Source organism: Malania oleifera, chromosome 9 (genome assembly GCF_029873635.1).
Source record: "Malania oleifera isolate guangnan ecotype guangnan chromosome 9, ASM2987363v1, whole genome shotgun sequence".
Classification (NCBI taxonomy): Eukaryota; Viridiplantae; Streptophyta; class Magnoliopsida; order Santalales; family Ximeniaceae; genus Malania; species Malania oleifera.
Window position 1 is genome coordinate 81,949,845 of NC_080425.1, and position 16,151 is coordinate 81,965,995.

At 39.9% G+C, this 16,151-nt stretch overlaps 1 protein-coding gene across 7 annotated transcripts in view; it reads right to left on the reverse strand.

Annotated features, from left to right (window-relative positions):
• Nucleotides 1-16,151, reverse strand: part of LOC131164029 (uncharacterized) — a 40,260-nt gene that overhangs the window by 2,208 nt on the left and 21,901 nt on the right. For all 7 annotated transcript variants that reach the window (XM_058120940.1, XM_058120938.1, XM_058120941.1 and 4 more), the window contains 3 exons: nt 15,981-16,038; nt 15,436-15,564; nt 13,027-13,118 (listed from right to left, as the gene is read on the reverse strand). In XM_058120940.1, the coding sequence (XP_057976923.1) occupies nt 13,027-13,118; nt 15,436-15,564; nt 15,981-16,038 (279 nt within the window). The remainder of the gene's footprint in view (nt 1-13,026; nt 13,119-15,435; nt 15,565-15,980; nt 16,039-16,151) is intronic.

Below are 16,151 nucleotides of genomic sequence, written 5' to 3' on the forward strand. Positions count from 1 at the left end.
GTGCGGGCTGCTGTTTTCTAAATGAGTTTCCAGAGGAATATGCAGTCATTTTCTATCAGAGAGATGACATGTTTATAGTGGGATCTAACTGAAAAGTTCCCATCTTTATTCAGTGTTCACTTGGGCTCATTAGATGTGTTACGCTGCTGGTTTCATAGAGGCTGCACTAAAATTCCATGAAATTATCCAATCCCAGTTGAAGGCATTCTTAACCAACAGGACATTCCAGGCATAAGAAACACTGTTAAAAAGACACAAACCTTTTCTCTGCAGGTTATCAATGGTCAGAATTTTTCTAAGAGAAGCTTCCTAAGTGAAAAAGGCTACCTTTGTGCGGGCTGCTGTTTTCTAAATGAGTTTCCAGGGGAATATGCTGTCATTTTCTATCAGAGAGATGACATGTTTATAGTGGGATCTGACTGAAAAGTTCCCATCTTTATTCAGTTTTCACTTGGGCTCTTTAGATGTGTTATGCTGCTGGTTTCATAGAGGCTGCACTAAAATTCCATGAAATTATCCAACTCCCAGTTGAAGGCATTCTTAACCAGCGGGACATTCCAGAACATCCATGATCAGTGAGCTAAAGGAGCTGGCTAATAAGAACATCTTTGTGCTGTGTTCAGAGTTGCCGCACCAGATACCATGCCAAAAGAACACTTTCTCTCTGTTCACCACTTGAAAATAAATGAGAAGAAATTTTCCCATCCTCTCCAGATGAATTTCCAAACATCTACTCTGTGAGCTCTATTCAAATCTTTTGAGGCCCAGCCATTATGATGAAGGCCATGTTTGGTAGCAATGAATTCCTCCTCCACCTCCCCCCCTCCCCCCCCACCCCCCAATTCTTTTCTTTCATATATCTCCAAAGCCATTTTCCCAAGAAGGCTTGATTGACATTAGGAAGAGATTTAAAGACCTAGCCCTCCCTTATGCGTAGGTTGTTCAACACCCCTCATTTGATCAAATGATACTTGAAATCCTCCCTTGTTTCCCAATAAAAATCTCCTTTGAATACTCCCAAATCTCCTGGCAACCAAGGAGGGGATAGGGAAAAGAGACATAAAGTAGACAGGGAAACTGGAAATAGTGCTTTTGATGAGTGAGTCTTCCTCCTTTTGACAAGTAATTCCTCTTCCACCTGGTGAGTTTTCTTTTGAATCTTGCAACAATGGGGTTCCGAATTCCCTTACCATTAAATTGGTTCCCTGAGAGGGGCCAAGGTATGTATGTGGTGGGGAGAGAATGACCAAGAATTGTTGTGTTAAATCCTTTATTATTAAAAGCATTCATTGGTGTCATTTCATTGCATTTTTTGTACCATTTATACAAATTTATTTCATGAAAAATATTTATGACGCAGGGAAATAATAATAACAGTTATGGAACAGAAATATTTCTTGTAGTCCAGCAAAAAAGGGAGCTGCGGACTCTCTCTCTCTCTTTTCCATTTTCTTTTAGGAGACAGGAAACCAACCAAAGAAAAATAGAATGCAGAGCATTTACAAAAGAGTACCTACTGGGAGGTTGCACAGATTTGGTGGAGGCGATCAATGGTCGGGTGTGCACTACTAAACCATGTTAAGGAAACTCATTCCTGGAATATGAGGGGATTAAATGAAAAAGATAAAATGAGCCTATCAAATCCTTTCTTAAAGAATGAAGACGTGACATTGTCTGCTTACAGGAAACAGAAGTGGAAAATATGGATCAATTCTTAGCTAGAGATCTTTGGGGATGGGAGAATTGTTGATGGATCCCCCTTGGTGCTGCGGGCAATGCAGGAGGCATCCTTATTTTTTGGAATCTCAATGTGGTGGAGATGATCGATCATTCCATCAACTCCTTCTCTGTCTCATGCTTGTTTAAAATCTAGATGACAATTTTCTATGGGTGGGTTTTTTTGGGGTCTAAAGCCCAAACGAAGGACCTCACAGAAATTTGTTCTAGACTGAGCTCTTGCAGAATGAAGGCCGTTGGAGTGCACCTTGGGTTACTGAGGAGACTTCAACCTGGTGTTGTACCCCCATGAAAGAAGTGGGGGTGGAGTGGAAAACAAATGTATGAGAGCTCCTAGATTTCACCAATGTGAAGGCCCTCATTGATCTCCCTCTCATTTGTGGTGCTTTCACTTGGTCCAACTATAAGGACCCATCTTCCTTCTTGAGAATTGATAGATTCCTTATCTCAGTGCATCAGAGGACACTCCCTAGTCATTGTAAACATGTTTAACTTACTTGCCTCCCTTGCTAGAGACATTGTTAACGGAGTTGTTGCTTTAATGAATTAAATTGCTTCGATGTTTACTGCTTGCTTGCTACTGCTCTCATGAATTGCTTCATGCTTCCGTTTACATTTCTCTCAATGACAATGAAACTATTATGTGGGTAAACCATGATAAACTTTTGGCTGGCTAGTTAAATAGTGTGCTTTAGCTAGCAACCGCATGACCCTTTACAAAAGTGTGAAATACTTGGTCCATGACACCTATTTTCAGAGCTCAGTTAATTGTTGCATGAATTCAGTTGTCTTCATTGTGGGATTAGGAAAGCTTTGATAAGAGAGCATGACAACCAATGCAGAGATAATTGGGGTGCTAGAAGCACAGGCTGAGACGATAGCCAACAATGTGGTCGTAGAGATGGCTCGACCTACTTAACGAGTTGATGAATTGGATGGATCACAAAAACATTAACAAAGTGCTATAATGGAATTGTCAGAAGACTTTCACAATACTGTAGAGACCTTGCAGGCTAAGATAGTTGATCTCACTGCGAAGGTGAATGTGCTGGTTCTTGCTATGGAAAACTCTTAACACTTCGGAGTTTAGCAGGAGCAAGGTACTAGAACCCAAGACATATGGGGTGCCCGTGATGCCAAGGAAGTGGAGAAATTCTTGTTTGATATGGAATAGTACCTTCACATTATTAGGATGAACTCAGAACAAGTGAAAGTGAATTGCAACTATGTACTTGGTTGGTGGCGCTAAACTGTGGCGGCTTAGCAAGTACGATGAGATTGAGATTGGGCGTTGTATCATTGATTGTTAGGCAGATTTGAAGAGAGAACTCAAGGTGCAATTCTTTCTTGAGAATGTTGAGTACAGTGCCAGAAGAAAATTAAGAGACCTCAAGCATAGTGGGTTAATTAGGGAATATGTGAAACAATTTTCTACTTTGATGTTGGATATTCGAGACATGTCGGAGAAGGGCAAGTTGTTCTATTTTCTTGAGGGGTTGAAACCGTGGACAAGAACAAAACTTCATAGATAAAGAGTTCAAGACTTGTCTACTGCATAAATTGCCTCAAAATGCTTGACTGACTATGCTGGAGATAATTCTGCTTCGTCCAAAGAAAGTGACGTGGGTGGAAATACCAAGGAGACTTTCAAGAAGGGTAAATCGAAAAGTGAGGTATCCGACAGTAAGGCGTCGCGTCAACTTCAAAGGAAGCTCCGTCATCTCGAGCATCCAACACACCCAATGGTAAGGGTAAGATTACATGCTTCTTATGTCGAGGCGCTCATAGAATTGCTAAGTGCCCTCACAAGTCATCCCTTAGTGCCTTACAAGCTTCCATTACGAGGGGGCACTAAAGGATGATGAGGATGAGAAAGATACCTCGAGGATGGGTGCAATGCGGCTAGTGAATGCATTGGAGAGGCAAGCGAAAGAACCGAAAGTTACACAAGCAAAAGGGCTGATATTTGTGGATTTTAAGGATCAATGGGATGAGCACTTGTGCTATGTTTTATACCAAGGCTACCCATAACTTTGTTTCACAAGCAGAAGCGAGAAGACTTAACTTATCCTTGGAAAAAAGATTTAGGATGCATGAAAGCGGTGAACACTGTAGCCCAGCCTACTTTGAGAGTAGCCAAGCAAGTCACTGTGAAGCTTGGGTAGTGGACAGGACATGCAAATTTCATAGCTATGCCATTAGATAAATTCTAAGTCATTCTTGGAATGGAATTCCTGAGGGAGACAAAGACAGTTCCCGATTCTTTTTGTTAGTTCCATGTGTATAATGAGAGATCACCCTTGCATGGTGCAAGTCGTTGCAAAAAAAAAAGGTGACGATGAGAAGTTCATTTCTACCATGCAACTCAAGATAGGATTGAGGAGGGGTGAACAGACGTATCTAGCCACGGCGGTGGTAGATGAAGTAGGCAAAGAGCCGGTGCCTACGACCATCCAAGTTGTATTAAATATATATAAAGAGGTGATGCCGGATAAGCTACCTCGCAACTTGCCTCCACGACAGGTCATGGAGCATGAGATCGAGTTGTTCCCAGGAGTGAAGCCACCTGCTAAGGGGCCATATTAGATGGCGTCTCCAGAGCTAGCAAAGCTGAGAAAACAACTTGATGAATTGATAAAAGCGGAATATATTCATCCTTTCAAAGCATCGTTTGGAGCACCAGTGTTGTTTAAAAGGAAACATGATGGGAGCATGCAGATGTGTGTAGGTTATCTCGCACTAAACAAGGTGACAAATGTGCAATAAGTATCCTATTCTATTGATTGCCAATCTATTTGATCACCTAAGTAATGCAAAGTACTTTCCAAACTTGACTTGAGGTCAGGCTACTATCAAGTGAGAATAACTTATGGGGGATGAATTGAAGAAGACTTGTGTGACGCAGTATGGGGCATATGAATTCTTGGTGATGCCATTTGGGTTGACGAATGTGTTTGCAGCATTCTGTACCTTGATGAACCAGGTATTTAGTGAGTACCTCGACAAGTTTGTTGTGGTATACTTGGATGATATAGTTTTCCACAGTTCCATTCTAGAGGAACATATAGAGCATCTATGGCAGGTGTTTGACAGCTAAAGGAGAACAGTCTATATGTTCAAAAAGAGAAGTGCTCTTTCACTTAGTGGAGCATAAAATTTCTTGGTCATGTGATTGAACAAGGTCATATCAGGATGGATATGGCGAAGGTAAGAGTCATTCAAGAATAGAAGATCCCGACAACAGTGAAGGAGCTACATTCTTTTCTTGGTTTTTCCAATTATTGTAGAAAGTCTGTAGAGGGTTACTTGAGGAGAACTGGTTCTTTAATTGAACTACTGAAGAAGGGTATGGGGTGGAACTCGACAGAGAAGTTCCAGAGATCCTTTGATGACTTAGAGGATGCCATAACAAGAGATTCGGTACTTGCTCTTACGGACATCATGAAATCCTTCGAGGTACATATAGATGCATCATACTATGCCCTTGGGGGAGTCTTGTTATAGGAGTGATATCCTGTTGCGTATGAGAACCATAAGCTTAGTGAAGCTAAAAAGAAGTACACAACTAAAGAGAGGGAGATGCCAGCATTGATCCATTGTCTCAGCGTGTGGCGACATTATCCACTTGAGTCAAGGTTCGTGTTGAAAACGGATAACTTAGGTGCTAAACACTTCTTTACCCAACCAAGATTATTACCCAAGCATGGCCGATGGTAGAAATTCTTGACAGAATTTGATTTCTCATTTGAGCACAAGGCGCCTCGCATGAACCAAGATGCAAATGCACTCAGTAGGAAGGCCGAGTTGGCGGGCTTACAAATGGTAACACACTTGACACCGAGTACAATTGCTATGACGATGCGAGAATGCATCAAGGAGAACTTGGCTAAAGTTTCAGTTGCCCAAAACCTCATGAAGCTGACAAAAGAGGGCAAAGCAAGTCATTTCTAGATAGGATACAGATTGTTGACGACCCATGATAGTTGACTCTTTGTGTCACGAGCTTGAAATATGAGGGAGACACTGTCAAGAGAATGTCATGATACCATGTGGGGCAGAAATCCAGGATGGTAGCGCACTTTGGCATTACTATGGAGATAATATTGGTCACACATGTGTGATAATGTGGTTGATTATACCCGAACTTATCTCACTTGCCAATAAGAGAAGGTAGGGCAAAAGAAGATTGCAGGACTACTAGAGCCCCTGTCAATACAAATCAATCTATGGGAGAGTATCTCATTGGACTTCATCACCAACTTGCATAGAGAGGGAGATGCAGGGTTTGTGCTTGTGGTCATATAGATAGATTTTCAAAGCACGGTACCTTCATTCTAGCACCAAAGTATTGTTTAGAAGAGGAGGCGGCGCAAAAGTTTTTTAAATATATTATGAAATATTGGAGCGTTCCCCTAGACATGATCTATGATCAATACTCAAGATTCATTGGCAACTTCTGGACAAAATTTTTAGAATCCTCGGTTCACAGCTTGACATCTCTTTGAGTTATCATCTACAAACAAACGGACAGATGAAAAGATTCAATGGGCAACTAGAAGAGTACTTGCGCCATTTCGTCAATACCAATGAGAAGAATTGGGTGCAACTACTTGATGTGGCTCAGTTCTGTCTTAACGCCCAAAAGAGCTCAACAACCAACAAGAGTCCTTTTGAACTTGTTACAGACCAACAAACATTACCTCACACAGTGGACAAGTTGTATAAAGGAAAGAGTCCCAGAGCGTACATCTTCACCAAAGAATGGAAACAAAATGTAGAGATGCTTGAGCCTATCTGGAGAAAGTTTCAAAGCGAATAAAGTGGGCAGATGAGGTAAGAAAACAGTTGTACTTCAATGTGGGTGACTTGGTGCTTGTTAACTTATCCAAAGCATCAGTGAAGACAGTGCAACTTGACAGAAAATAAGTTGAAGACATCTTTGCAAACAGAGAGTTCACATCCTCTAAGGAAGAAGCGGTAAGAGTTCCTAGTAAAGTGGAAAGGCCTTGGCGATGAAAAAATTAGCTGTATTTTTGCAAAAGATATGCAACCATTCATGGACAAAGTTGAAGAATAGCTAGTATCAAAGTCTACGAGGACATCGATCGCATAAGTGAGAGAGCGTCATGAGCCAAGCTTGTTCAAGGCATTATGCTTCCTTGTGACCGCTTGTCTTGTGTGCTTAGGATGGATTACCACTATATATATATATATGTGTGTGTGTGTGTGTGGGTGTGTGTGTGTGTGTGTGTGTAGGTTTATTTTTCAAAAATAGTTTTGTTCTAAGCTAAATATGGGAGTATGACTCCTTAGACAAATTGATGTTTCCTAGTGCTAGAGTCAGAATTGCATAGAAAGTTTTTGGGAGAGGGTAAGTGTTCATCAATTTGTAAAACCCCCAAGACATTATAAACGTGTTTAGCCTACTTTCCCCCCTCACTAGACACACATTGTTAACTGAGTTATTGCTTCAATGAATCATGTTGCTTAGATGTTTATCACTTGCTTGCCATTGCTTTCATGAATTGCTTAATGCTTCCGCTTACATTTCTTTCAATGACAATGAAAGTGTTCAGTTGGTAAACCGTGGTAAATTTTTGGTTGGCAAGTTAAATAGGAGTGCTTTAGCTAGTGCCATACGGCCCTTCGCAAGAGTGTTAAATACTAGGTCGTGACACATTAGGATACCCACTTTCCCAAAACTCCCAAAACCACTCATGAGCTCCTGCTGAGGCCCACATTGGATCATTTCCCTATCATCGTGACATGGGTGGAATCAAATTGGGACCGACCCCATTCTGCTTTGAAAAAAATGTAGTTAAAGCATAATTGCTTCGGGGACCTCATTAAGCTCCGATGGTCCATGCTGCACTTTGAGGGGAAAGCCAACTTCATGCTAGTTTCAAAACTAAAGGGTTTGAAAAAGAAGCTCAAAGTTTGGAATAAAAGCACTTTTGAGAACACTTGGGTGAAGAAGACCATTATTCTAAATGACATCAAGGTCCTTGATGAGCATGAGCTAAGACAAGGGCTTCGTTCTAATGGAAGGGCCAAAAGAGTTTTGTTAAAGAAGGAGTTGATTGAGGCTATTAGACTTGAAGAGATCTCTTGGAAGCAGAAATTTAGAGCCCCATGGCTCAAGGAGGGAGACCATAATACCAGATTTTTTCACCAAACTGTGAATTCACGTCATAGACTGAACACCATTTCCAACATTGAAATCGGATAGAATATCTTAACTGAGGAGCTAGACATTGAAAAGGGAATATGCAACTTCTATAATGCTCTTTACTCTAAATCCGAAAGTTGGAGACTTGTAGTGAATGACATTGATTTCAAATCTCTCAATCCCTCCACCGTAGAGTGGCTTGAGAGACCCTTTGAAGAAGCTGAAATCCTCCACGCCATTGGAGATTGCAATGGAGATAGAGCGCCAGGGCTTGACATATTCTCCCTTTCATTCTTTTAATCAAACTAGGGCGACCTTAAGTAGGATTTTACTAACACTTTTGAGGAATTCTTTAGATTGGGAAGAATTGTTAGCAGCATCAATGCCACTTTCCTTACCCTCCGAAGAAACCTAGGGCAACAAACATTCAGGATTTTCATCCAATTATCCTGGTGGGAAGTGTCTATAAAATCCTTGCTAAAGTCCATGTCATGAGGCTTAAAAAATCCATTCCAGCAGCCATTGGGAAATATCAATACGCCTTTGCGGCAGGAATACAAAGCATGGATGCAGCCCTAATTGCTAATAAGGCAGTGGATACTCACTGAAGGTAAAAGAAAAACCAAAGTAATGTGCAAAATTGATATGGAGAAAGCTTTCAATCATGTCAACTGGAACTTCCTTCTCTTTACTCTTAGGAAAATGGGTTTTGGGGAGCGTTGGTGTAGTTGGATGGATCATTGCATCAACACACCAAGCTACTCTATGTTAATCAATGGGTGACCCACTGATTTCTTCTGCTCCTCCAGAGGTTTGAGACAAGGGGGGCCCCTCTATCCCCCCTTTTGTTCATCATGGTGATGGAGGTGTTGAGCCTTATGTTGATAAAAGCTACAAGAGAAGGGCAGCTCAAAGGCCTTAGAGTTGCAAACATGATAGGTCTTTGGAGGGCACGCACCTCCTATTCGTTGATGACGCAATCATTTTTAATGAGGATGACCCTCTTCATATTCTGAATTTGAGATGTATCTGGCAGGGTTTGACACGGCTTTAGGTTTGAGAGTAAACCTTGGAAAAAGTAAAATCATTCTGATTGGAGAATATGTAGATGAGCGTCTCCTTGCTGGTCTTTTGGGCTGCAAAATGGGTACTTTCCCTATTAATTACCTTGGGCTACCTCTCGACGCCAAATTCAAAGACAAAGGAGTGTGGGATCCCATATTGAGAAATTTGAAAAAAGGTCGGCTGGATGGAATGCGAGTTCCTTAACAAAAAGTGGCAGACTCACTCTCATCAAAGGCACCTTGACAAATCTCCTTGTTTACTTCATGTCTCTCCTCCCCATTCCAACTTTAGTTTCCAAGAGACTTGAAGGAATTCAAAATAGGTTTGTTTGGGGAAGCTTCAGGGCGGAATTCAAATTTCACCTTGTCAAATGGGGAATGGTGAAACAACCTTTTCATTTAGGAGGCTTGGGTTTGAAGTCCCTCCACACTTTTTCTGAAGCCTTATTATGGAAATGGTTATAGAGATTCATGATTGAGAAAGATTACCTTTGGCGGGGAATCATTGCTGTGAAATATGGACTTGAACATAACATTTGCATCTCCCAGCCTAACAGAGGACCACATGGTGTATGGATGTGGAATTTCACCAGGAAAGGCTGGAATGATTTTGCTTCCTATATTTGGCATGACTCGTGGTGCGATCAAGAAGCCCTTAGTGTCCTATTCCTAGCCATCTATAACTTGGCTTGTAATAAAAATACCAGGGTCAATCAACATCTTCAAACCTTAGATCAAGGGCTCTTTTGGAACATCCCTGTCCTTAGAAATGTAAATGACTGGGAACTCAACCAGCTCACAGATTTCTACAGCTTTCTCTGCAAGACTACAACTTCCAACACCGTAGTAGCACCAATCTCCCTATTTGGACCTTAGAAGTGAAGGGGGCCTTCATTGTTAGATCCTTCTACAAGAAGCTCTTCCTTTTTGTGTCAAAGAACTTTATTTTCCCTTGGACTAAAATTTGGAAGACTACAACCCCCACAAAAGTTGCCTTCCTTGCTTGGGAGGCAGCCAATGGTAAGATTTTGACCATGGATAACTAGCAGAGAAGGGGTCTGTCAGTTGTCAATAGATGTCCCCTTTGCATGGTTGACGCAGAATCGGTTGAGCACATCCTCCTTCATTGCACTTGGACAAGGAATCTCTGGAATACAACGCCAACTCTAATCGAATGACGATGGGTTACTGGGTGGGCAGGAAACTCTGGGCCTAGAAAGGGATTCAGGCCACAGAGGCAAAGAAAAAGGCTTTGTCCCTCAGTCCCCTTGCAATGCAGTGAAACCTACACCCTCCCACTTCTATGATAGTTCCTCCCACTTTTACTGCAATACTTCCCACCCGCCCCCGTTTGGATTTACATAGCCAGTTAATAGCACTTGTACGACAGCTCCTTCCACCTCTACTGAAATCCTCCCACCCTCCCTCATTGGGATTTACACAGCTAAAAAACCGCAATTTTCGATGATCCAGTCAACTGCAGTAACCCAATTTCCTTGCAGCCAGTGAGCTTGCCGGTGCTGAAAAAGTGGAATTTCCTCCTGTGAGTTGATTTCCCACACTCTTTTTTTTTTTTTTTTTTGACTTTTTTTAGGGCAACGTTATTAATTTAGATTTATTGCTAACATGTCAAAATGTTGCAACATATTTGGACCATACACCAGCATTTTCCCATGGTAGACTCAATAGATACCCTCAAGATAAAAATAGAAGCAGGGTAGCTTAAAATTGAGGGATGTTTGCTATAATTAAGGTGTGTATATATACTTATATACATATACACGTGTGTGTGTATATATGTATTTCATAGAAAGAAATTCACTAAGATAGAGAATCTAAAGAGGACAAGGAGTCCTGCAATTAAAAACAGAAAATAAAACAGAGAGAGAGAGGAGAGAGAGAAACTCAAACATGATCTAATTCCAAAAGAACCCTCCTTAACTCCTTTCCATGAATTCTTCAAATTATCTAGCAAAAACATTGCCCTTTTTTCATCTTACTATTACCACGGTACATCCGAACTACTTGTCCTCCAGATGCAGATAACCTCAAACCCAACTGATCATAGTAGTCAAAGGTGCAAGGCACACTGAGGCGCAAAGGGTGCTGGAGCCTAGGCACGAGGTGAAGGCACACGCCTCATGGAGGTGAGGCGCACATTTATTAAATTTGTTTGTAAAATATCCTACATAATATATTCTTGATTACAAACACATTAGGGACTAATATTTGAATTTTAAAATATCAAAAAATTCAATATTAGGAAATAAAAATGAATACTATAACACAAGTTTTCAATAATATGCAATGTTCATGCCATAAGTTGCACAAAACAGAAGCAGCAATAAGCAGCAGGGAAATTAAAAATAATAATAAAATAAAAAATAAAACAGCAAAAGCAGCAGCAGTGAAACACTGACTGATGCCAGAAATTCCAGATCACAGAAACAGAAATGCTGAGAAAAAGAAATGCTTCCAGGAAAAAAGAAACAGCTCATTTTCCAAATAAAACTGCAAAAAAGGGCAAAAAAGAACATTAAAAAGGTGGCGCAGAGCAGCAGAGCAGCTCAGAAGAAAAAGAAGAAGAAAATTAAGGAGCAGCAGAGCAGAAATTTCAGGAAAAGGAAAGGGGGGAGGGGGGTGTCTGCAGCTTTGACTGAGAGCAGCACAGCAGGCCAAAAGAAGAAGAATAAAAGAAGAAATAAGTCTGAGAGCAGCTGAGTATATATGTCAGGAAAAAGTGGCAGCAACTCCATAAAAAATAGCAAAAAATAAAGAAAAAAGAAAATTAAAAACAGATGGTTGAGATTATGAGCATGTTTGGAACTCGAAAAATATAAGGGAAAGGAAAGGAAAACATATAGGAACCTATTTTTGCATGTTTGGTTATCGAGGAAAATAAAATGTGTAACAAATCAATGAATAAACCTTTGATTTAATACACGAATAATACTTTATTTTTCTTAATTTTTAATCATATTATATTAAGTATAAAAAATTTTCATTTTCAATTTTATTTGATGTAGAGAGAAAATATGATAAAAAATGCATTTCCTTTTTATTTTCCTTTCTTTCTTTTCCCCAAACAAAATTCTAGATCCAAACAAGGCCTAAAAGAAAAGAGAAAAACAAATTATAATCTGAAGATTTGTGAGGTGCACCTCACTGCCCCTTGTGCCTTGGTGCTCTTAAAGGTCGCCTCACCTCAACCCTTGTGAGCCGAAAAGCCTCACCCCCTCAGTGTGCCTTGCACCTTAGGCGCGCCTTTGACTACTATGCAACTGATCATGCATTTGTTGAGCTTCAATATCTTTCCAATCAATCTCCTTCACATGAAGGAGAAGAGTTGGAAAAATACCTTCCCTTTTATGAGCACCTACCTCCTCTGTGTTCATCCCATCTTCCTTAAAAATAAAGACATCTTCCAAACCCTCTAACAGAGTTGTTGGCACAAGAGAAATACCACCCATAATATCAGAGGAATCTGAAATATACCAAAATGATCTTGAAATTCATCCAATAATAATGAGCTAATAAACACATTCACTATCAAAATTATTCTCGTCATCAGACTCATCACCCCATTTCTTGTTTGCCTTTAACTCACCTCCCTCATTAAGCTTATCATCTCATTCCATTCTCACATCAACTGGGATCCTCATTATACGAAAACTACTGTCATTATTATGCTTTAAAGTATTTATCATCTGCAGATCAGAATTGGGTCATTATTTAACCTTTTCGCACAACTCAGAACTTGATTGAAATAATTAAGAGGCTGTAATTTCCCCTTCGTTTATTTACTTAATAATTTATTTACTATTTATTTTAATTGCCATACTCATCTTCCAGTGACGACTTCTGTAAATACTTATACAGCATTTTTGTGTTTTGAGAGGAAAAATGGAATTCCTCCCACAACAACAAAATATTTCAAAAATGCTAGATGGCGTGCCAAAATTTTGACCACCATCTATGTGCTTCGCTATAATTAAATGCTTAGTGGTAAAATGAAAATACCAGCAGAAGATATTGCCTATTACTCAAGAAGCTTACTTGGCTCGTTCTAAAGCCAACTCTGCTTCAAATCTCTCTCTCCAGGCAAGAAATGTATCAACAGTTACTGGTTCTCCATGCGGCACAATTACCTGGAAAAAAATGTTAAGCAACTTCTCAGGTACAAGCCAAAATAGAACCTATGCATGCAATGGTCAAAGATTAAATAATGGCAATACCATAAAACCTGTCCAAACAACACAGCCAGATTTCAATTTTCATCCATTCAGTATGTGTGCTATTGATGCAAATACATGTCAACCCAGGGAAAAGGGAAATGGACAAAGGAAGATTGAATGTAATTTTATTAGTTTCAGGATACATGGAGAATTTTCTTATCTATGGTTACTTCATATAAACTTTGTAAAGGAAGGCAATGTCTAAGCATAATTAGTTTCTACCGCCCATTCCCACACTCCTCCCTCTACTTTGCAGGCATTTTTAGGAATAAGAATTGAGGGTCTTGAATCCTAATTCTCTACCAATTCTACTAATCCCAAACCCTGATTTCTTCCTCCCCCCATTTCTCTACTTCCACTCTTCTACTTCGCCTCCCATGCCTCACATTCCTTCCCTCCCCCCAAAACAAAATTTATTTTTTCTCCTCTTGTTCAACAATAAACAACAAAAAGGCCCTTTTTTGTTGTAGAAGCGTCTGGATATTTTTAAATGCTTTCAATTTCTTTTTCCATGGCATCATGGGCTCTTTTAGATTTCCAATGGCCATATGATGAAAGAAGCAATTAACATGCAACATATGCAAGCAAGCTGCAGATGTTAGAATCAAGACACTTAAAGCAATGTAGATATTCACTTACTAATGCTGCTCACATCAAAACAAACAATCCATGAAGTGCCTATTGTTTGGAGCGTGTGATTGGATTAGGTGCAGTTCTGATAGATATCACAATGCAGGGCATTTCCCATGGGCAAAAGACAACATCTCAAGGAGAAAATTGCAAGGGTAAACACTACCAATCAAGTAGAAGACGAATAACAATTCCCAAAGTCTCTCTCTCTCTCTCTCTGTTTCGGTTTTTTTTTTTTTTTTTTGCTTGTTTGAATGAAGAATAATTGGGTTTTATAACTGGGTTTGGTCCAGATCCTTCTGGGTCAGAGCTTGGCTCACGATTGAGCTTGGGCTAAGAAATTGGGCAAGGTGATGGCTTAATGAAGAGGTTGGGCTAGAACAAGCACTGGTTGGGTCTGGTTAAAAGGGAATACATTTATTTTATTAGGATTCACAAAGGGCTTTGAATTGCAATTGTAGCAGGGGAAGGGTTCTGCGGGTCATGATCAGACTTTCAGCACCAATAGCAATGATGGTCCTTGCAGCAGTGATGAGGGGTGAAGACAGTATGGTTCCAGCAAGGGTGGACTCTGCGAGGCAAATCAATCCATGGTCAGTACTTGCGTCAAGGGTCTTGATTTGGTTTGCCGTAGTGAGACACTGACAACAAAGGAGAGTTTCTGTAGCAGTGAAGTTCTGTGAAGATGTGGAAAGCAACAAGGTTTCAACTGGTTACTTCCTAAAAGACAAAGTCTACATGTTATCGGCTTCATGCCAGGGTCACAGTTTCCAAATCTCCCATACTATGCATTGAACCCTAGGAAGCATGTAAAAACAGACCGACCGACAGGTTGCTTAATAAGGGAGTTGGGGCACATTCAGTGAGTCTTGATCTGGATGCTGTCCCAGCTCTATTGACTACTAAATTGGAGGATACATTGGATTAGCTGTCAGGATCTAGGATCTACTTGAAGCTTGATATGCATAGCAGTCATACATTAGCATGCATATGGCATAAACAGCTCCAGTAACAACCCACTCATTTGTTTGAAGACCATACTCCTAAAAATGGTATGCTAAATAGAATCAGGCCAGAAAGGGAATCTCCACAACCAATAAAAATTGATTCTCTTATTCATCATAGTTACATTACAGTCTTCTTCATTGCACATCCTTACCAAAATAGTACCTTTATGATGATCCTCAACCTGTTTAAAATTTTAATATATACCTACACTACAACAACAACCTAAAACATAGGCTTACACTCATAACATACGAATTTATGTATGTGTGCATGTATCTATGTATGTATATATATATATATATGATAAATTTTTGTTCTAAATATACTTCAGTGCATGCCCTTTTAAACTGTAGGCCAACAGTCACCACCTCCAACCATCGCCATCAAGTGCAAATCATTTTGAACACTAACCAATACAAGATTGCTTAGGAAAGGGGGCAATGAAAGATCACACACACACACACACACACACACACACACACACACACACACACAAACAGAAGAAATTCTTAGCAACCCCAATTTGTGCACTTTGAATTTTAAACTATATGACCAAAATGCAGTAGAAATTACAGAAGAAGAAAAGGTATACATCATCTTTTTCTGTATCATCTTCTTCAGCATTCGTTGCACTATCATCTTGACAAAATCTTTCACATAGCCATTCCTTAACTGATGTAACCAATGTGTAGACCATAGCCATACCAAGATTCTCAGATGCCTGTGGAACATGCATATCAAGTAAAAAACTGGATACTTAGACAACTGCACATCTTTCATTGGCATTCGACATCATGGTACAAAAATGCAATATATGTTATGCCCCCGTAAAAATAACCCCTCCAGTTGTTCAAACATGTTGGATGCAAAGCAATTCAGTTCTCTATTGCTTCCATCAATATTTCTACGATCTATAGGCATGTTCTATGTATTATCTCACTTTGTGAAATTCATATGGGGTTCAAAGCTGAACTGTAAATCTCAACTTCCAAAACAGTTCATGGTACACAATGGATTTCTTTGGGTGCTTCAAGGCACTTCCAAGCCTATTTATTGGGAAGATGATTTGGACCTTCAGCCTTCGTGAAAGGGAAAAAATACATAAACAAAGAACAAATAAAAAGTTCCGCATCATACCTCTTGTTCAAGCTTTTCTTTCAAAATTTTAAGATCCCCTGCTGGTATTCCTCGTAAACTGAATAATTATCAGAATGAAAAGAAAAATTAAAATTCGTTGTCAACAACATGCGCAATTAATCAATCAGCAGTCCAACAGAATAAAATCAATAAAATAGAGCTCTCGTTATC